Below are 23,012 nucleotides of genomic sequence, written 5' to 3' on the forward strand. Positions count from 1 at the left end.
GGGAATGACCTTTGGAGCCCAGGCCAGCAGAAGCTGACATTGATGGTAGCCAAGCATGAAAATGCACAACCCAGGCAAGAGGAAGATCAAAAGGCCCATTGTGGAAGTCACCATCCTCACCTATTCCTCTCTGTTGCTTCATATAGCGAGCCAAATATTTTTGGGGGGTTTAAATTTCATTACCCAAACTCCACATAATTCCTTTGCAGTTCTGCCAAGTGAAGTTCCCAGAATGACTTGAAATGACTCAGAGTGATGATCCAGGGGCACAGAAAGCCTCTTGGTTGTTCCATGAACAAGACCCTCCATCTCTTGGCTCTGGGCATTCAATCTGGCTATCCTTCATGCCTGGAACGCTCTCTCTCTCCTCTGCTTCAACTGTTGACCTCTCTGACTTCCTTACTAAAATTCTACCTTCCACAAGAAACCTTCCTTAACTCCTCAATTACAGTGTTTTCCCTCTTTTAATTATTTCCTATTTATCCCCTCTATAACTTGCTCTGTCTGTGTGTGTATGTATATATGTTTGTATGTTGTCTACCCTATTAGATTGTGAGCTCCTTGCAGTCAGAGATTGTCTTTTGCCTCTTTTTATATCCCCAGCCCTTGGTGCAGTGCCTGACACAAAGTAGGTGCTTAATAAATGTTCATTGATTAATACTGATTATCTATACATGTCCTCTATGAATATGAGGGAAGTCTTTCTTGGCACTTATCTTGACTTGCTATATAATTCAGTGTCTCATGCTTTGAACTAACATATCCCCTGGTCATCTGGTAAAAGAAACACATCAGTGGAGGCTCATGAGCTCTCGTTTTGAGTGGGTGTTGATCCACATCCACTATTTACCTTAAACTTGGGGTAGTGAGCTCAAGGGGAGCACATGTGAGAGACACATCAAGGCTGAAAATTTCAGAATCATCTTTAACTCATTTGGCTCCAATATCTATCCAGTAAACAAACCTTAACAAGCCTTCCTTCTTGATGTCTCTTTTTTCCCTTCTAATCACACCTCCTGCTTCCCCTCTGTAATGGAAAGCAAAATGGGACTTTTTGCTGTTTTCTCTTGGAGTGCTTTTCAGCACTAAGTGCCTTTGTTGGAGTCTTTGAATCAAGAGTCTTTGATGACTTGCTTAAGTCACAAGAATGCCTAAGTCACATGAGTTTGAGCCACATGGTTGTGATGCCCTCTGACCCTGAAGAAGTGTATATATACTTAGCATGTTGCTTTGGGGTTCACTCATTGGAAGTGTGTTTCTGTGATTTCACCAGGTGAGACTCTGGGTACCTGTTAAGGAGCCTGCCCAGCTTTGAAAACCCAGATGTTGGTGCTTCTCTCTCTGGTAACTATGTATGTATTGCTATGGACAGACAGAAGCCCTGTCTACTGATTTGTGTTGCTTGCTTTGTTTATACAATTTCTGCTTGTAATTTCTGTTTATATTTGCTCTGAAGTTCAGGGTGCTAACTTTTCCCCTGAAATAACTGAATGATATATGTATGTTTAATTAAAGTGAGATTGTAGACCTCTTAAAGTTGCTTTCCTTAGAAAAGCAGATCAAAGAATTTGTGCTAGCAAGTGTGCTGGTGTTATTGGCCTTACACCTCCATAGCAGCTGCAAGCAGTGTTGTTGTTACGCCCTCCCTCTTTCCCACCCAGTAGAGTCCCTGGTTCCCTCACAACTGAGTATTGCAGTATCTTCAGAAATCCATGTCCTTCCTTGTTTCTACTCTCAGACCTCCTCCTTAATGCCTGATAGGTAATGCTGCCAGATTAATTTTCATAAGACCATACTTTGATCATATCCCTCATGTCAGAAATCTTCATTAGAAACTGTCAGGGGGAGGACTTGCCCAGAAGAAATCCAGGGTCCTTTGCTTAACTTTGCATGTCCGTATGCTCTTCACCAGCTACATTTCAAGTCCCTAGAGCATGGAAGCTGAGTCTCTTCCTTCTGCATCTCTTCTGCAGCATCTAGAACAATGTCTTAGGTGCTCGATAAACAAGCTAATTGTCGACTGGTTAACCAGAATACTGGCCGGAACTGACTTTGGGGAATCCTAGTACCTGTCGCTTTTGCTTTCCACAGAATGTAAAGTATCCCAATGCATCACTCCTGCAGAGGGGGATAACAGAGGCAGCCGTGGGACTTTGGAATGGGCCCTAAATCTGAAGATGGGAGATCTAGTTTTGAATGCTGGTTCTATCAACTATTTGATGTGGAATTGGGTGAGTCACTCATCTTGGTGGGCCTCAGTCTCCTTAACTGCAAACTGGTGAGGGGTGGGGGCAGGTTCAAGCTAGATGCATATGAAGCTCCTTATCAGCTTCAACGTGTTATGATTGGAAAGCCTCCATTTTACAAATGTGTTCTACTCCAGCGTGCATTCCTGCGTGTCTAGCCACCAGATCGGGTAATAAAGATAACCAGACAAGTAGAAGAGAAAGACAGATATGTTGCTGAGAGGACATGGAAAGTTTGTTTTCTGCAAGTTTCCCAAGATGGTTTTGAGGACACTGACCTGTGGTCTTCAGATTGCGCCAGATAACCTAGTTCACTAACTAACTGGCTTTTTCCATATCCCATTGCACCTTCAAATATTAAAACTCGGCTGCTTTGTGACAACAGAAATTCCTTCATATTATGCATAAACAATTTGATCTCCTTACTGCGCCCTGTTAGAAGACATGAAACAAGACAGGAATGCCCAATCAAAGCAAAGCAAGATGAACTTTTTTATTGGTACCTAAAATGGTCCACGACAATGCCATTTTTGATGCATGACTTTCTATTTATATCTATTTTAATATTTATATTTATAATATAATAGAGAGATAGTGCCATGACCAGGTCATGCCAAACTAAAAAGTCATTTCCTTTCTGGATAGGTTAATGAGATTGCTAGATTGGGTTAATAATATAGATATAGTTTATCTAGATTTTAGCAAAGTATGTAATAAGGTTATGACTCTTCCTCCTTCCCTCACTTCATAGCATGCACCGACCAGCTCTGATTACTTCCTGTCTTCAGTGAAGACTCTCTTAATTGGCTGCTAAGCTGGAACTCTGTGTATGTATGCCAATGGAGCAATTCCAGATACTCTGGTTTCTCTTTCCATTTCAGCCTTGAGGAGCAAGGATGATGCTGAGAGCTTGAGGGCACCCTTCCTACCAGCCCTCCCTAAAGCTGTCTGGGATGGGGCTGCATCCTGGTTACAGTTCCTTTCCTTTGGTACTGGGCCTTCTGAGATCTCAAAAAGCAGTTGGCATCTCCCCCTCCCTTCCCAGGCACCAGAGCAGGGGGGTATCAATTACACCAAACAGTTGCTGGTGACAGCAGCTGCAGCGGGAGAGACAGAGGCTGATTGGCTGAAGCAGAAGGAGTCGCTCAGGGAGAAATGGCAAGAATGGAAAAAAGCCCACGTAGCTCTGATTGAGCTGTACTCCCTCAGCAGAGATGAAAATGTAAAAGAGGGAACAAGGGAACTCTTGCAAAGTTCCCAAGGAGGCTAGCATCTTAGTATCTCAACTGATCGCAAATTATCTTGTGATTTGTAATTCCATGGCATTCCCTTTTCTGCCTGGGGAATAAAACTGTTCCATGTCTGATTCTTTTTCATACTCTGGGTACCTTTTTATCTCCTCTTCCCCTGCTGGGGAGGTCACTATAGGCTAGAGCTCAAAATAGAATTGTTGCTGAAGGGTCGGGTAGCAGGTTGTTGTTGTTGTGTTTGTCCTTTGTTCTCGAAGAGGACCATAACATCAGGGAAATGATGACGTGACTTGCAGTTGACTTTGAGTGAGGGAGGGCTGTGCAAGGTCACCAGCCTCACTTTCTCCTCCAGAGCCACCTGGGTCCAGTGGCCTGATATTCACCAGGACGACTGGAGACAGCCCAGGATGCAGTCAGGTAGCAAGTGGTACAACGAAGGCACCGAGAACCTGCTTGTCACTATTGAGGGGCCAGAGTGACTGAAGAGAGGGCAAATGCTAAGGCAGCTAAAGGACAGCAGTTAGTGAAGGTCATTGGTCCCCACGGTGAGCCATTGTACTGGCCAAGTCTCTCATGCTATCCTCACGGGAAAGACAGAGGGACGTGGGCTAGACAATGGCTAACATTCATGGCAGAGTCCAGACTCAAAGAGACCTTGACAAGCTAGAACGTTGAGCTAAATGTAATGTGATGAAATTTAATAATGATAAAGTCTCACGTGAATTTAGAAATCACTTCCACAAGTAAAAGATTTTGGAGACATGGAGAGAGTGTATTTGGAGGTGTTTGTGGGGTTTTTGGTTTCTTAGCTTGGTTGAAGAAAAGAGGATGAAAGGAGAGATAAAACAGCTGCTCCCATTAGGGGAGGGGAGGAGGAATAAGCATTTATTGAGCACCTACTGTGTGGCAGGAGCTTTACCAATATCACCTCATTTGATCCTCACAACAACCTACGGAGGTGGGTGCTATTATTATCCCCATTTTACAGTTGAGGACAGCTCTGAAGTGTCTGAGGCTGGATTCAAACTTAGGTCTTTCTGACTTTGTAATAGTAATTAAGGTGGGACTTTTTGCTTTCCTTCTCTTAAGTGCCTTTAATGATTCTGGCCTTTGTTTGAATGGGACAGATAAAGTGGGATCTTTTTGTCTTGGTTGTTTCTGGGCACAGAGACAACTGGGAATCATTTGTATATGATGTCCAGTCTGGGTGAGGTCAGAGCCCTCAGGGCTCTGAACAGGATATAATTGAGGACAGCTTGGCGGTTGACTTTTGGGGGCACACTCATGGAAGGAGTGTTGAGACTCTGGGTAAGCTGCAACTGCCCCCCAAGCTTTACAACCCAGATGTTGGTTCTTCTCTGGTAACCATGTGTTGTGATTTGAATCAGATAAGGTCTGTCTGTTGATGCTTGTAATTTGTTCGCATTTGATCTGAAGTTCAGGGTGCTGGCTTTCTCCCCTGAACTAAGTGAATGATATTTGTGTGTTGGTTTGAAATAAGATTGTTAACCCCTTAATGCTACTTTCCTTAGTAAAGCAGATCAAAAGAACCTATGTTGGCAGCTTACTGGGTGCTGGTTGTTGGTGGATCTTACACCCTCACAGCAGCTGCTAGCAAGATTGTTACTACAGACTTCAAGGCCATCACTCTTTCCACTTTACCACCCAGCTGCCTCTTAGTGGAAAGTGGGAAGGGAAGTTAATGGGAGACTTCTCTGGCAAGGAAAATGACCTTACACATGCAAAAGATAGGGGGAAACTAGCTAGAAGGGAGCTGAAACCCTGTATTAAGCAAGGAGATAGAACAGTGAGCTGCCCAGCATGAGTTTGAGTAAGCATGCCCAGCAAAAGTAAATCCAAGAGTATGTTTAAAAACCTCTCAAAGAGCAGGTGGGATTGCTGAGCCAGTAAGTCTGAAAGACGGTGGAGAATGAGAGGGGAACAGCCGGAAAGGAAAACAATAGCTTGCATTTATAGACTCCTTTAGGGCTGGCAAAGCACTTTATAAAAACATTCACTTCATTTGATCCTCACAACCACCCTGGGAGGTAGGTGCTATTATTAGCCTCATTTTACAGTGAGGAAACAGGAAGGTAGTGGTCAAGTGACTTGCCCAGGGGCACAGAGCTGTTAAGGGACCCTAGTTCTTCCTGAGCCCAGGTTCCCAGCTTGATTCAACCTATCCATTGTATCACCTAGCTACAAGTGTCCAGATTTTTTTTAAAAGAATCTTTTATTTATTTTTTTAAATTTTATTTTATTTTTGGTTCCAAAATCTCTTCCTCCCTCCACTACCTTCCCTATCCATTGAAATGTCTTGATTTTCAAGAGAGATAAGAGAATGGAGTTTGTATGCTAAAGGCCAGTGAGCTTGTCTTCGATTCCTGGCAAAATTATAAAATAGACTATTAATGGGAGGGTCAGAAAAAAAATCTGAAAAAGGAAATGGTAACCACAAAGAGCCAGCATACTTAATCAAGAATACTCCATGCCAGAATGACCTCATTTTCTTTTCTGATGGGATTACTAGACTGGTAGATCATGGAAAAGCTATAGACTTAGTTTACTGAGATTTCAACAAAGCATTTGATAAAATCTCTTACTCTCTTTGTGTGAAGAAGCACAGGCTATGTAATTATACCATTAGGTCTCTCTGGAACTGGTTGAATGGACAAACCTAAAGAGTATTTATTAATGGCTCTATGCCATTGCTACAGGAGGTCTTTAAGGAAAAGCCAAGATGATCACTCATTAGGGGTGTTGTAGGTGGGACAGTGGGTAGAGTACTGGACTTTAAGAGCCCTGGAGACCTGAGTTCAAATCCTGCCTCTGATATTTACTAACTACCTGACCCAGGCAAGTCTCTTAACCTGTTTTGACCTTAGCTTTCTTATCTATAAAAAAGAGTAGTCATTAATGAATTGAAATCAGAGGGAACCCTCTAGTGGGATGTCTTAAGATCTTTCTTGGTCCCATATTGTTTAACCTTTAAAAAAAAATCATTGAGTTAAAAGCCTATTGCATCTACAGGTAACATTAAAGTAGGAGAGATAACTAACACATTGAATGACAGTGCCAGGATCCAAAAAGATCTCAATAGGCTAGAATCAAGCATTTAATCATCAGCAAGCATTTATCAAGTACCTACTGTGTGTGAAGCTCTGCACGAGGGAGTCAAATGGAGAAGTGAGAGTCCCTGTTCTGAAGATCTGGCATTTCGCTGGGTGAATCCAGCACGTTCGCAGGATCTGATCAAACGACGATGTGTAACAAACACTTTTTTATAGTATTTGAAAGCTTGCAAAGCACTTTGTATGCACTAAGGAGAAGATTCCCTCCTTACCTCCAAATCTTAGAGTCCTTGGCTTCTCTGAAAGCTCAGTTCTGAGGCTACTTCCTACTTGAGACCTTTCCTGATTCCACCCCCACCCTCCAGCTATGAGTGTCTCCCCACCTTGCAAAATGATCTTACATTTTCTTTTTACATATGTTTATTTACTGTTTCCCTTTGTACAACATAGGCTGCTTAAGGGAGCTTCAGAGACTGTTTCCTTTTTGGTTTTGTACCTCAAGAACCTGGCACAGAGGACACGTTTAACAAATGCTTGTCGATTAAGTGATTGAGCCTCACAATAACCAAGTGAGGTAGGTGTTACAGATATTATTGATTATTGATACAGATATTACAGATTTTTTACAGGTAAACGTGTTGAGGTTCAGAGAGGTTAAGCAGTTTGCCTTTTGTCACACAGATAAGAACTATCAGAGGCAGGTTTTGAACCAAGGTTTTCCTGATTCTAAGTCCAGTACTGTATTCACCATACCATATTGACTGAATGGATTGAGAATATTTAGCCTGGAGAAGAAAAGATTTAGGCAAGTCTTGATAAGAGAATCTGAAGGACTGTCATATAGAAGAGAGATCAGAGGATTAATCAGGAAACAGTTATCCATGAAGCATTTATTAAGCATCTCTTATATGCCTGTTGTGTTAGGGAGAAGGCATATGGAGACAAAACAATGAAACCTTCACTGTTCTTAAATAGTTTACATTCTCTCAGAAGAGACAACACATATGTACATACGCACACACATATATTTAGATATATGTCTATGTATATACAGAACAAATACAAAATAAATAAAAGGAGGTTAAATCCTGGATGGGATAAATGTAGGGTGGGAAGATCATATTTCTAGAGCTGTAAGGGACCTCCAAAGCAATTAAATCCAACTCTCATTTTACAGATGGGGAGACCGAGGCCCAGGGAGGTTAGGTGACTTGCTGAATGTAACACAAGTGAAGCAGGATTTGAAGCCAGATCCTCTATCATTAGTCAGTGCTCTTTTTCTCAGAGGCAGAATGAGGTACAATGGGCAGAGATTCAGTTTTATTGAAGGAAAAGCTTTGTAACAATTAAAAATTTCCATAAGTATAGTGCTTGCCCGGGGATAGAGAGGATTCACCCTCATAGGAGACCTTCAAGTTGAGGCCGGCTGACCATTTGTCAGGGATGTTTTTAAGGCGATTCAAAAGCAAGTATGGGCTGGATGAGATGTTTTCTCAGCTCCTTCTAGCTCTGAAATTTTGCAATTCAGTAAAATATGTTTGCCAGAAACTGGGTAGTCTGTTGCTGAAGCATGTGGAGCCGGACTCAGATTAGAATGCATTAATAGGGCCTCAAAATGGAGGGCAGCATAGCACAGTGAAAAGAGCCCTGGACTTGGGAGTCTGAAATTAAGGGCTCGTGTCCTGGCTCTGCCATTTACTAGCTGTCCGGCTTTGACCAAATCACTTACTCCATCTGGACCTCAGTTTTCTTGTCTTAAAAATGGGAGGGTTGTACTGGATGACTGTAAGTCACCATTCCAGCTCTAAATCCATGAGCCCTAAGCCCTTCCTTTCTTACAGCTCTGATATTCCATGACTCTATGAGATGGATTCTGCTTTTGGGCAGTTAAGGTAGGGACAATAGACTGACCAGAGGAAAGACCCACACTACCAAGCTTAAGCCCAGTGACACTGGGAGCTAGGAAGAAGTCTATTTGTACATGAGAAGGACATTGGCTCTATAGGAAATGCTGTGATAACCCACATGGCCTGTCAAGAGGCCCATGTATTTGGAAATCATTTCATTCCTTCCAAGTACAAGGGAAGAAGGCAACTGTCTTTCTGAGCCTGAAGCTTGAAAAGGAAAAACCAGAAATCTTTTAGAAAAGAATACTGCCCCAATTTTATACTTACTTGGCATAGACGTGACAGTATTCAAGACCAAATCGTGATGGATAAGCCAAGAAGCTGCTAGAATTAATGGAAAACCCTGAGCCAAAGAGGCCTTCATAGCCCCTTGGAGGAGTCTGTATACATGGGCTCAGTAGCACAGAAAATGGGTGTAGGAAGGAGATCACAGCTGTCAGAAAAATCATGGTTTCATTACTTACCCAGTAGAGGGTAATCTTCCTGTCTGTTGCAGCTGAGAGATGACATACCAAACATTCTATTGGGAAGAAAAGGATATGTCAGATTCTAAACACCTGTTTGCTAAAAGCAGGTCTTAATATCCAGAAAGTCCCCACTTTAGCATAGATATTCTTCTTCCCTGAGAATGTGATAGATTAAGGACCCTTAAAATGGGGGAGAACATAAGGGTGGGATAGAAAGGTGTCTCTTTCCTTTCCAAGAGAAGGTCAAGGAGGGTTGGCAAACAAGATTTCCACAGTAATTGTCTCCTCTTCTTGGGAGTATGAATATGTACTCCTAGCTCTCAAGACACTCAGGATTTTTCTAGGATCTCCAATGAATATGTACTCCTAGCTCTCAAGATACTCAGGATTTTTCTAGGATCTCCCCACAGTGCAAATTTGCATCATTAGAGAGTTTAGGGGATGTGCTCCAGCCTGAATTTGCCACAGATTGGGGTCCTCTTCTGTTCTGGGTTGTTCCATGATGCAGAAATGGTATGGCCCCATTGTTCCCTGAAATTTTAAGGCAATATCAGAATAGTATAGCTTGCTATACTAGGAACTAAGGACTGACTGCCTAAAACACCATGAGTCCCGATTGTGGACCTAGAGACCAGAACCCCATAATGCAGGGGGAAGGAGCCTGATTCTGTGTGCTAAACACTGATCCTCTGGAGGGAAGCGACGAAAGGGGGACCTGCTCTTTGCTGCATTTATGAATCCTCAGGGGACATGAAACATAACTAGACCCCTCCCACAGGGCCTAGCCATGCAGCTGTTTTCAGGATTTTGGCTTAAAAGAGTGATCAGTCTCAAATCTATTCCCTCCCTATGCTGTGTCCTGGTTTCCTGAATCAAGCGTCAGTGCTCCTTCTCTCCTAGTTTGTGGCCAGGAAATCAAAGCAGTGTGACTATTGGTGAGACTAGACCTAAATGTTAACTTAGATGAAACAGGGGATCCTAACTTGCGCGCGCGTGCGAGTGTGTGTGTGTGTGTCTTGTGAAGCCTATGAACTCCTCAGAATTTTATATGCATAAAATAAAATACATAGGATTACAAGAGGAGGACAATTATATTGAAATAGAGTTATCAAAATATTTTTAAAAACCAATTCATAGACCTCTGGTTAAAAACCTCTGGTAGAATGATCAGGGGGAAAGCCCAGGTCTACTGGTGATTAGAACCAGACTTAACAACTGGCTGGCATATATGCTTTAAGAAAACTGAAGGCACAGTAATCAATCAGTGGAAAGCCTTTCCTCATCCCCCTTAATACTGATGCCTTCACTCTGTTAATTTTCTCTCATTTGTCCTGTATATATCTTGTTTGCACATAATTGCTTATATATTATGGCTCCCATTAGGCTGTGTGCTCCATGACAGCAAGAATGATCTTTCATTTTTCTTTGTGTCCCCAGGGCTTGGCACCTACTAGGCCCTTAATAAATGCTTATTGACTTGTTGACTTGAGTCATAGGGACTTTAACCCAAATGAAGAGATAAGGAGAGAACAGCTATGATCCTGAGTGAAATCAGCAGAACCCAAGCTATATATGCACTAACCTCAATCAGGCGGATGGTGGCCAGGGAGGACTATTTTAATTGGAGAGGGATGGTGGGTGGAGCCATAGGAGAGTAAAATGACACATCCCTTCCAGAAGCAATGGTGGTATTAATTTGATTATGGTTCCAGAACTAGAAAGGAGTGGATGAAAGCAGCACAGTGGATAGTTCCAAGAAGGTTGGTCCAAGAAACATGATTGAAGGAAAGAAAAGGAAAACAGAAGCAAAGGGAGTGGATCATTAAGCAGGTCTAGAAGGGGAAGACACAGAACAAAAGTCTTTGCTGGCTTGTTGTTTGATTCCTCATTGTTAAACACTAAGAGGCTCATTATGTAAGATCTTGCCTATTATTTCATAATAGTTTTTATTGATGATCAAGTTTAATTTTAAAAGTCTAATTAGGAAAAAAGAGAATCTAAGTCCCTTAAATGAGTTCAAGACACCCGACCCAGATGATTCAGCTCCCAGTGCAAGGAAAAAACTCTAAAATGGGCTTGCACGCTGCTCTACAGTGGAGAACAAACTGCTAGCCAGGTGGAAAGGTCCAAGGTTGCTTAGCAGCTAGTGATAAAGCAGATGGTCATGCTTCTTTTTTAATGTCATTTTCATTGATGAAATCATATCCATTTCTAATGTTGACCCATCTGACAGGAACCATGGTGGCAAGAACCATCTGTTCTAGGTCTTTGGCAGTTTTGTCTGCAGCACCTGTGGGAGCAGCTACTGGGATGCTCCTATACTGGAAGCACTGATATTCTCAAGGCTCTTAGAGTTGTCTCAACTGGTGTCTTGAAAGGGATGGTGCTCAAGGTGGGGGGAAGTGGTTTGACCTGCCTGATGAATACTACTTCTTGTCTCTAGACCCTCAGAGCGCCTTGTTGATTCAGTTAGTCTGGCTTGCCAGCTTGTGGGTGGCAGTTGGCATTTGGGGAATATAGCTGGACCCCTTTTCACAGCAGCCACATCCCTGGATGATGGCCATGATGGTTGGGCTAGAAGCAGGATCAGTGATCCCAGAGACGCCATGACTCATAAAGCTCCAATGCCCTAATGACACTTAGTCAGCAATCACTCTCGGTGGAGATGAACAAGGTGAATCTCCACCTCTATAGTGATCTCCTCTCAATAATAGCTGTAGGGGCCAGACTGGCAAGAGTCTGAAGGTTTGGGTGGATGCTACCAAGGCTCTTGGGCTCAGGGATCTGGGCTGTCTCCACGAGGGTCCTGGGGAGGCAATGGTCAAGGTGGTGGTGGTGGTGACTTGACTTAAAGTCTGGCACATGTTACCTGCTATCTCACTCCTGGGGGACCTTGCTGCTTCAGCTGGCCTTTGAAAGCCCTTCACAACCTGACCTGTTGTTGCCTTTCTAATATTCTTACACTTTACTCCTCTCCATGCATTCCACTGTCCTACTGGCAATTCCTCTCCTTTTGTGGCCTTTGCACTGGCAGGTCTCCATAACTAGGAAGCTCTGCCTTAGTTTCCCTCAGCCCAAATCCTTCCTTCATAGGCTTTTCCCTCCCTACCCTTTGCTAATGCCTTTTCTTTGCAGATCACCCTTGTCTGTCTACTCTGTATATATCTTAAAGGTACCTAGTTATTGACATGTTGTCTCTCCCATTATAACGTATGCTCCTTGAGAGAAGACACTAGGTTTGGTGTTCTTCTGCCTATTTTTGTATCCCTAATGCTTAGCATAGTGTCTGACATATAATAAAGGGGAGGAAACAAGCATTTATTTAAGTACCTACTGTGTGCCAGACACTAGTCTAAATACTTTGCCAATATTATCTCATTCGATCTTCCCACAATCCTGGGAGGTAGGTGCTATTATTATCTCCATTATATTGTTGAGGAAACTGAGGAACACAGACGTTTCATGCCCATTCTCAAGGACCTTCATAGCTCCCTATTATTACCTTTTTGGGCAAAGTATGAATTCTTCAGCTTAGCATTTAAAGGCTTTCACCTTCAGGATGTATTCTGTCTTTTTAGGTTTACTGCACACACACACAACTCCACAAAAGTATTCTACCTGCCCATAAAACAGGCCTACTTCCCACTCTCCAAACTCAGCATTCCGTCTTTTGTCTTCTTGCCTTTATCCAGCCTATTTCACATGCTTAGAAGACACAACCTCCCACCTCCACCTCTTAGGATCCCTGGCTTTCATTTGGGTCTCTGCTCATGTGCCACCTCCCATGAGAAGCCTTTCCCGATCTTTCTAATTATTGCCAAGTGTTACCACCTTTCTCGGATAATCATGTATACACTTATCTGTTTATGTGTTGTACAGTTATCCTTTCCATATCACAACTTTCCCTACCTCAATATATCGCGAGTTGACATAAGAAATTAAATGGGAATTTTGGGAGAGTTTTGTAGAAGCTGCAGATGACACCTGAAAGCCATCAGACTACACAGAAAAAGTTTAGCAACTCAGAAATGCATAAAACATATGTATAGTTTTGTATAATAGCAACCCAGTTTTATAAGAAGGTACTGTAAACACCCCACAAAAGAAAAAGAAAAAATTCAGACTTCTCTGGTAGGAAGGTAGGGCCAAAATGCAGAAGGGATAACTCCACTGCCTGTTCTGTCCTGCACCCTTGAGGGCAGACTTTTTCATCTCATCTTTGTTATCCCCACCACCTAACTTGGCATCTTGTGTACTTAATGAATACTTGTTGGATGAAATCAGATTAAGGGGGTCAGCTAAGGACTTTTAGATGTGGGGAAGGAAATAGATCCTCCACTAAATAGCACCAGTTGAGGCTAGTATAGGGACAATGAAGTGTTCTGATCCTTTATTCTTAGCTTGGGGTGGGGGTCAATGGTCTCAGGAAAAGGGTTCTGGGAGAGACTTTCTTGTGCTTGATTTTTCCAAACAGATAACAGGAGGAGCTCACAGTGTCACACTCACACTTTCTCATTCAGGCCCAGGCACTGATAGACTTTTCCAGGCTTGGCAACACCTTTCATATGCTGCTTAGGGAGCTCTTTAAAAAAGTAGGAGGGAAGACTGCAGTTGCTGTAGGTCACTGAGTCACAGGTCACGATGCCAGGGTAGTACATCATCATCCGGGCAGCGATGTTGACTTTTTGACCAATGACTATGTTGTGAAAGAAAAAGAAAAAGAAAAAGGCGGAACACCAATCATTACATCTGAAGGTGATCTCACTGTCAAATGACCCCCCAAATGGCATTCTGACTTCTCATATACACAACCCCAACACACTAGAGATCTGAAGTGCTCTCCTATTTAGGCAATGTATCAGAATACAGATAATCAGCTTTCGAATATACAGTAAGGCAAATCCTCCATTTTCCTTATGAGGTCTGAGGTTTCTATAGAAACATTTGGTATTTAACCATTTCATTAGGAAATAATCCACTTAAGGAGAAGTGGATAATAGAATACATAATACTACGTGTTTAGTACTAATATGATATGTACTAACATATAACGATGATGATGCTATCCACTGTTATTTATATGACACATTAAAATTGGGAGAATGCTTTATAGACATGAAGGCATCTGATTCTCACTTTCCTCTGTGAACTTGGTATTATAGGTATTGTTATCATCGTCTTACAAATGATTAAATTGAGGTCCAGACACATCAGGTGGATTACTTGAGATTCAATTCAATTTAATTCAATAAATATTTATTTAGCACCTACTATGTGCCAGGTGTTGTGTTAAGTGCTGGGGATACAAAGGGGCCAGAGACAGTCCCCGCCCTCAAGGAGCTCACAATTCAATGTGGGAGACACATGCAAACAAATATAGATAAACAAGCCGTATAGATGATAAATAAGCAATAATTAACAGAGAGAAGGCACTGGAAGGGGATGGGGAAAGGCTTCATGTAGAAGGTGGGATTTTAGTTTGGACTTAAAAGGAAACTGCATTGGTCAGTAGGCAGAACTGAGGAGGGAGAAGGTTCCAGATATGGTAGATAGCCAGAGGAAATGTCCAGAGCAGAGCTGGAGTGCTTGTCCATGGAATAGACAGGAGGCCAGTGTCACTGGATCAAAGAGCATGTGTCTGGAAATAAAGTGTAAGAAGACTGGAAAGGTAGGAGTCACACTACTAAGGAGGGGATTTGAACCCTAGAATCTCCTGACTCCACCCCTTCTACCATGCTGCCTCTAGTGGAACAAATGCTGGATTTGTAGCCATAAGAGACCTGAGCTGGTGTTCCAAAGCCAATCCTTCCTAGCAGTCTGGTCGCGGTTCACTTCCTATGTTTGTCTCAAAGACCTTTGATGACGCCCACCAATTTATCTTCCTTCCCCCTAAGTCAACCCTTCTACAGGTGAGGAGCTTCATCTTCTTTCTTCTCCAGCAGATTGTTTCTCCCAATCATCCCACTTCATACCCAATCTTCAATTTTCCCTACCTACGAGTCTGTTTCCTATTGCCTTCAAACATTAAACCCTACCATCCCCTCAGGTTAGCATCTGATCCCCTCAGGTTGGTATCTGGTATTGGGAAGGAAGCAAGGAAAGAAGGAAGGAAGGAAAGGAAGGAGGGAAGGGAAGGAAGGAGGGAAGGAAAGGAAGGAAGGAAGGAAGGAAAGAAGAAAGAAAGGAAGGAAGGAAAGAAGAAAGGAAGGAAAGAAGAAAGGAGGGAAGGAAAGGAAGGAAGGAAGGAAAGAAGGAAGAAAGGAAAGAAGGAAGGAAGGAAAGAAGGAGGGAAGGAAAGGAAGGAAGAAAGGAAAGAAGGAAGGAAGGAAAAAAGGAGGGAAGGAAAGGAAGGAAGTAAAAAAGAAAGGAAGGAAGGAAGGAAAGAAGAAAGAAAGGAAGGAAGGAAAGAAGAAAGGAAGGAAAGAAGAAAGGAAGGAAGGAAAGGAAAGAAGGAAGGAAGGAAAGAAGGAAGGAAAGGAAGGAAGAAAAGAAGATAGAAAGGAAGGAAGGAAAGGAAGGAAGAAAGGAAAGAAGAAAGGAAGGAGGGAAGGAAAGGAAGGAAGAAAAGAAGATAGAAAGGAAGGAAGGAAAGGAAGGAAGAAAGGAAAGAAGAAAGGAAGGAAGGAAAGGAAGGAAGGAAGGAAGGAAGGAAGGGAAACTAGCATTTATCAAACACCTACTAAATGCCAGGCACTGTGCTAAATGCTTTACAAATTTTTCATTTGATACTAACAACCCTGGGAGATGCTAACACCATCCCCATGAAACCTGTTCTGTGCCGGCCCCCCCCCCGCCCCCTTCCTTAACTACCTTGCATTTATTTATCCTCTTTATAATTATTCTCTCTCTCTCTCCCTCTCTCTCATTCTCTTTCCATATATACACATACATACACACATAAATCTATATTTTATATATATATATATACACACATATATAATGTTTCTTAAGATTGAGGGTAAACTGATTGTTGCATTCTTTGTTTTTTAAATCCCAGCACCTAGCATAAAGCTTAAAAATACTAGGTACTTAATAAATTTTTACTGACTGCTCGATTAGCTATAAAACTGGGATTATAATTATATTTCTACCTCACAATGTTTGAAGAAAGCACTTTGCACACCTCAAAGCAACATAGAAATGTGAATTATTACTTTTTTGAGGAAAGTCATGGAATTGGGAACATATAAATAAAGGGAAGCACAATATTTGTATGCATGCATGTTTTTTGCGTCTTTTTTGGTGGGGGATCTCTTTGTGGGAGTGAAATGTAGGGTTACTCTAGTTACTGAGCAAATGAAGATGTTTACTTCTTGACCCTTTTATATTAATTAGTCCCAGTACTGCCATCCCCCAACAATATATTGTCATACAGCCCTATATATACCTAAATGCATACCTTTGCAATGAGATGGGCATGAATAAAACTGCATGCCCCGATTCCATCCAGAGGTAAAGCAACTTATCATACCTGTGTACTCATGTCTCACAGAATGGCCGACAATTCCACAAAACACTATTCCGCTGGCCACCCCAATGGACACAATCCTGATGACCAAGAGAACAACAGTGAGTTGGCATGAAGAAATGTAATGTTATTTATAGGAAAGAGGAAAATGGAAAAGGAAATTAAGATGGGAGAAAGGAAAGGAAGTGGAGAAAAAAGAAGAGAAAAATGTCCTTTATACTTGATTTACTAATTGTTTTTACTGATAGGGGATTTTTCCCCTCCATGGGACTGAAGATAGGGTAGTAATATGAGGATAGATCCTTGGTCACTGGGTCAAGTGTCTAGAAGCTCTATGTACTTTTGTTGATTATTCTGCTTATTAAAGATCTCATTTGCCAACCATAAAGCATTATATACATCATCATCATAGTTAACGTTTATTTAGTGCTTACTACATACCAGGCACTAATTGTGCTAAACATGTTACAATTATTATCTCATTTGGTTTTTAAAACAACCCTGGGAGGTAGGTGTTAATATTATTCACATTTTGCAGATGAGGAAACTGAGGCAGACAGATTAAGTGACTTGCCCAGGATTTCACAGCTATAACTCAGGTCTTCCTGATTCCAGGCCCTGTTCTCTGTGCACAATGGTGCCCCCTTGCTGCCTCAGAAAGATGGGACTGATCACTATTATGTGTCTATTGAATGAATTCCCAACACTATACTTGGAAGTTTCCATTTTTAATCATTGACTTTAACGTCTTTCCCTTCTATTCTTCCGTCTTGTTTCAATCCAGTTCAATTCGTGTCACTTCTCTTTCCCTTTCCACCTTGAATTTTCAGTATGTATCTGTTGCCAAGATTCAGAGTCTCTTTGGAACCTGGATGCCTCTGCCTCTCTTCACCTTGCTCTTAATGCCTGTGCTACAGGATCTCTCTGCATGTAGAGGATGGCAAGGGGAATCTGCATTCCAATGACAAATTTCGGAAGACAAAAATTCTTTCTAGTGTGGGAAGGCCACACTAATTTCTTTTCCATACTCAGAATGCCCCACCTCCAGGGGAGGCAGAGAGGCCCATTCCTGGGGATGTTTCTCCAAGGGAGACTTGCTTTTCTACTGCCTGTGCTTTCCCCAAGGAGAGGAGATGGTGAAAATACAATTTAGCATAAGAGACATCACAGTGCCTTGCAGTGTTTGCTAATTGTGTATTAGTAGAAGAAAGTAACCTTCTTGAGGGCACTAAGATTGTTGTTTTTCATTTGGTCTTGCTATCCCTAGTAGCTAGCACACCCTGTGCCTCACACATAGTAGGTGCTTAATAAATGCTTATTGGATTTCATTGTGCTGAACCATCTCCCTCATTAGATTATAAATTCTTCAGGGGCAGGTACAGTATCCCAAGACTTATATTTCTTCTGTATCCCTCTCCTTGGCTAGTACAAGCTAGCTTGTTATATATATATATATATATATATATATATATATATATATATATATATGGAACTAGGTCCAAAGGGCTATATGTGTGTGTGTGTGTGTGTGTGTGTGTGTGTGTAATATTTCATATATATATATATATGCATATATATATGTATATATATAAATTTAATCTGTATTGGATTTAAGTGAGGGAGGGCTGTACAAAGTCAGCAGCCTTGCTTTCTCCTCTGCAGCCATCTGGGTCCAGTGGCAAGACACAGATCAGGATGGCTGGAGATGGCTCCCAAGCTTCAGGAATGCCATAAGCAAAGACACAGGTATAGGGAATCACAGACATATTTAGTAAGAAGGCTAATCTAGCTTGATTTTGAGTGTGGAGTAGTACAGAGTTGTAGACTGATGCCAGATTGTGGAGGACCATGAATGGGAGGCACAGTAGACACCCAATGAATACCTGCTGATTGATTTACTATCCTATTAATCTTAGATTGACAGCTGAACCACCTCCCTGACTACCACCTGCCAAGTGCTGTTAATGCCCCATTGTAGTTGTATTTCTAAGATTGTACTTGTAGATACCTCTTCACATTGCCAGGAAAATCCATTTTTTTCTGAAAAAAAAAAGTGCCTTGGATAAGGAATTACGGCATTACAATCCAGCTTTGCTATTACACTTGCATGGCTGCAATGGGGGGCCTGGTACTTATACCAATACACACACATAAGCATCTAGTTTTCTAAGTTGCATTGATGAGGATGTGCAGGACTTTGAAAGTTGTCGTTACAGTGGAGGGGAAAAATGGGAGGTAGCAGGCAACACTTGAACCTCACTCTCATCAGAAGTGATTCAAAAAGGAAAGAATCTATATACACACATACATACACATAATTATTTGGGTACAGAAATCTGTCTTACCCAACAGGGAAGTAGGAGGGTAAGAGGATGAGTGAAAAGGTGTGTGTGTGGGCGGGGGGGGGGGGGGCTGGTGATAGAAGGCAAGGTGGAGTAAGGGAGGCTGTGGTCAAAAGAGAAACAGATTTTTGAGGAGGGACAGGGCAAAAAGAGAGAGAGGAGGAGAAACAAGAAAACAGGATGGAGGGAAATACACAGCTAGTAATCACTATGAATGTGAAAACGATGAGTTCACCCATAAAATGAAAATGAATAGCAGAATGGATTAGAAACTAGAATTCTATAATATGTTGCTTATAAGAGACACCTACACAGAGTTAAAATAAAGGGCTGGAGCAGAATCTATTAGGTTTCAACTGAAGTAAAAAAGGCAGGGAAGCAAGCATGACCTCAGACAAAGCAAAAACAAAAATAGATCTAATTAAAAGGGATAGTTAGGGAAACTACATTTTTCTAAAAGGTACTATGAATAATGAAGTACTATGAAAAAATTTTATAACAAGTTTCTGTGATAAAGGCCTCATTTCTCAAATATATGGGGAACATAGTCAACTTTATAAAAATAGGAGCCATTCCCCAATTGATAAATGTTCTAAGGATATGAACAGAATTTTCAGAAGAAATCAAAGCTATCTATAGTCACAAGAAAGAATGCTCTAAATCACTATTGATTAGAGAAATGCAAATTAACAGAACTCTTAGGTACCACATCATATTATCAGAAATGACTATTGCTGGAAGGGATGGGGGAAAATAGGTACACTAATAAACTATTGGTGAAGCTGTGAATTGGTCTAACTATTCTGGAGAACAGTTTGGAACTAGGTCCAAAGGGCTATAAAACTCTGCTTACCCTTTTGACCCAGCAATGTCACTACTAGGTCTGTATCCCAAAGGGATGAAAGAAAAGGGGAAAAGACCTATATAGGCAAAACTATTTATATCAGCTCTTTTTGTGATGTCAAAGAACTAGAAATTGAGGGAGTGTCCATTAATTGGGAAACGGCTGAACAAGTTGTGGTATAACATTGTGATGGAATACTGTTGTGCTATAAGAAATGACAAGGGAGATGGTTTCAAAAAAACCAGGGAAGACCTAAATGAACTGATGTGAAATGAAGTGATGTATTAGTATAGGCAGAGTCAAGATGATGGCTGGAAAGCAGGGATTTGCTTAAGCTCTCCCCCAAATCCCTCCAAACATCTATAAAAATGTCTCTGAACAAATTCTAGAGCTGTGGAACCCAAGAAATAGCAGAGGGAAGCAGGTTTCCAGCCCAGGACAACCTGGATGGTCGCTGAGAAGACTTTATCACATGGTGCCAGGAGCAGAGCGCAGCCCAGCATGGGCTGCACCAGAACAGACTAGACTGGGAGTCAGGCCAGAGCAGACCTCAGGGCCATGAATCATTGAGCTGTGGCAGTTACTATACTTCTCAATCCACAAATGCCAAAGACCACGGAGCAGGTTAGTGGGAAAACTGCTAGATCGGGTTAGAAAGCGGTCCAGCCCCAGCCCCAGGGGTGGCGGAGGTGACGCAGTGATGATGGCTGCTTCTAGAGCTCCAGTGTCAGCTGCTTCCAGAGTCCCTGCCTCCCATGGTGGGAGGCAAGCAACGGACCAGGGCTGGCATGCTGGGCTTGCTTTGCCCTGCTTGGATCTGGATTGCAATCCTGGTTGGCAGTTCTTGGGGGAGGAGGAGCACTGGTGTGGCAGAGCTTGTGGTGACAGTGGAGTGGAAGTAGCTCTGAAAACAGCAGTGTAGCCCCTAAAGCTTGGGACAAAGTACTCTCTCCTCTACAAGCAGTCATACTCTGACAGAAAGCTCAAAGGTCAAGTAGCTGGCTGTGAAAAACCAGGCAGTGAAAAACGACACAGACTCAGACTCAGACTCTAGAATATTTTTTTGGTGACAAAGAAGAGCAAAATATACAGCTGGAAGAAGTCAACAAAGTCAAAGAGCCTACATCAAAAGCCACTAAGAAAAATATGAACTGGTCTCAAGCCATGGAAGAGCTCAAAAAGGATTTGGAAAAGCAAGTAAGAAAAGTAAAGGAAAAATTGGAAAGAGAAAAGAGAGAGATGCAAGAAAATCATGAAAAACAAGTCAACATTTGCTGAAGGAGACCCCAAAAAATACTGAAGAAAATAGCACCTTAAAAAATAGACTAACCCAAATGGCAAAAGAGCTCCAAAAAACCAATGAGGAGAAGAATGCCTTGAAAGGCAGAATTAGTCAAATGGAAAAGGAGATCCAAAAGATCACTGAAGAAAATACTACCTTAAAAATTAGATTGGAGCAAGTGGAAGCTATTATAAAACAAAACCAAAGGAATGAAAAAATGGAAGACAAGGTGAAATATCTCATTGGAAAAACCACTGACCTGGAGAATAGATCCAGAAGAGATAATTTAAAAATTATTGGACTACCTGAAAGCCATGAACAAAAAAAGAGCCTAGACATCATCTTCAAGAAATTATCAAGGAGAACTGCCCTGATATTCTAGAGCCAGAGGGTAAAACAGAAATTGAAAGAATCCACAGATCGCCTCCTCAAAAAGATCCCAAAAAGAAAACTCCTAGGAATATTGTCACCAAATTCCAGAGCTCCCAGGTCAAAGAGAAAATACTGCAAGCAGCCAGAAAGAAACAATTTGAGTATTGTGGAAATACAATCAGGATAACACAAGATCTAGCAGCTTCTACATTAAGGGATTGAAGGGCTTGGAATACGATATTCCGGAGGTCAATGGAGCTAGGATTAAAACCAAGAATCACCTACCCAGCAAAACTGAGTATCATGCTCCAAGGCAAAATATGGACTTTCAATAAAATAGAGGACTTTCAAGCTTTCTCAATGAAAAGACCAGAGCTGAATAGAAAATTTGACTTTCAAACACAAGAATCAAGAGAAGCATGAAAAGGTGAACAAGAAAGAGAAATCATAAGGGACTTACTAAAGTTGAACTGTTTTGTTCACATTCCTACATGGAAAGATGATGTGTGTAATTCATGAGACCTTTCTCAGTATTAGGGTAGTTGAAGGGAATACACATATATAGACAGAGGGCACAGGGTAAGTTGCATATGAAGAGATGATATCTAAAAAAAATAAAATCAAATTGAGGGATGAGAGAGGAATATACTGAGAGAGGGAGAAAGGGAGAGATATAATGGGGTAAATTATCTCACATAAAAGTGGCAAGAAAAAGCAGTTCTGTTGGAAGGGAAGAGGGGGCAGGTGAGGGGGAATGAGTGAATCTTGCTCTCATCAAATTTGACTTGAGGAGGGAATAACATACACACTCCATTGGGTATCTTACCCCACAGGAAAGTTGGGGGAAGGGAGAAAAAGGGGGCATGATAGAAGGCAGGGCAGATCAAGGGAGGAGGTAATCAAAAGCAAACTCTTTTGAAAAGGGACAGAGTCAAGGGAGAAAACTGAATAGAGGGGGACAGGATAGAATGGAGGGAAATATAGTTAGTCTTTTACAACATGAGTATTGTAGAAGTGCTTTACATAATGATACATGTGTGGCCTATGTTGAATTGCTTGCTTTCTTAGGGATAGTGGGTGGGAAGGGAAGAGGGGAGAGAATTTCAGAACTCAGATGCTCAAAAGAAAAAGTTGTTTTTGCATGCAACTGAGAAATAAGATACATAGGGAATGGGGCATAAAAATCTATCCTGCCCTAGAAGAAAGTAAGGGGAAAGGGGTTGTAGGGGGAGTGGGGTGACAGAAGGGAGGGCTGACTGGGGAATGGGGCAATCAGAATATATGCCTCCTTGGAGTGGGGGAAGGGTAGAAATGGGGAGAAAATTTGTAACTCAAAATCTTGTGGAAATCAATGTTGAAAGCTAAAATATTAAATAAATAATAATTTTTTTTTTAAAAAAGGCAATAATAACAATGTAGATGATAACTGTCAAACTGCCTATGTGGTTCTGTATCACAAAGTATATGAGACTATCCACATAGAAGGCAGAAGAAGTAAACCATTTATTCAGACACCAAAGAACCATATCCCACAAGCCATTTAACCAGTCTATCACAGCAGTAAAAACATTCTACACATAATATTACAACCTGGAGCCTCGGTATCCCAAAACCTCTCCCACCCCCTGCTGGGGTCTTCCCCAAAACACAAATTCACTGTACAGCTAAGTCAGCCTGCTCAGTTCTAACAATCACGAGGACAGCCATGAGCTGCCATAACTGCTCTCTCTCTCTCTCTCTCTCTCTCTCTCTCTCTCTCTCTC

The 23,012-nt window shown here is 41.8% G+C and overlaps 1 protein-coding gene across 1 annotated transcript in view; it reads right to left on the minus strand.

Moving 5' to 3' along the window:
* ADCY10 (adenylate cyclase 10) overlaps positions 1–23,012 on the minus strand; it is a 142,200-nt gene that overhangs the window by 70,826 nt on the left and 48,362 nt on the right. The window contains exons 10-13 of the mRNA XM_036755485.1: positions 16,413–16,489; positions 13,448–13,637; positions 8,939–8,994; positions 2,525–2,678 (exon numbers count right to left, since the gene is read on the minus strand). Coding sequence (XP_036611380.1) covers positions 2,525–2,678; positions 8,939–8,994; positions 13,448–13,637; positions 16,413–16,489 — 477 coding nt within the window. The remainder of the gene's footprint in view (positions 1–2,524; positions 2,679–8,938; positions 8,995–13,447; positions 13,638–16,412; positions 16,490–23,012) is intronic.

This window comes from Trichosurus vulpecula, chromosome 4 (assembly GCF_011100635.1).
Source record: "Trichosurus vulpecula isolate mTriVul1 chromosome 4, mTriVul1.pri, whole genome shotgun sequence".
NCBI lineage: Eukaryota > Metazoa > Chordata > Mammalia > Diprotodontia > Phalangeridae > Trichosurus > Trichosurus vulpecula.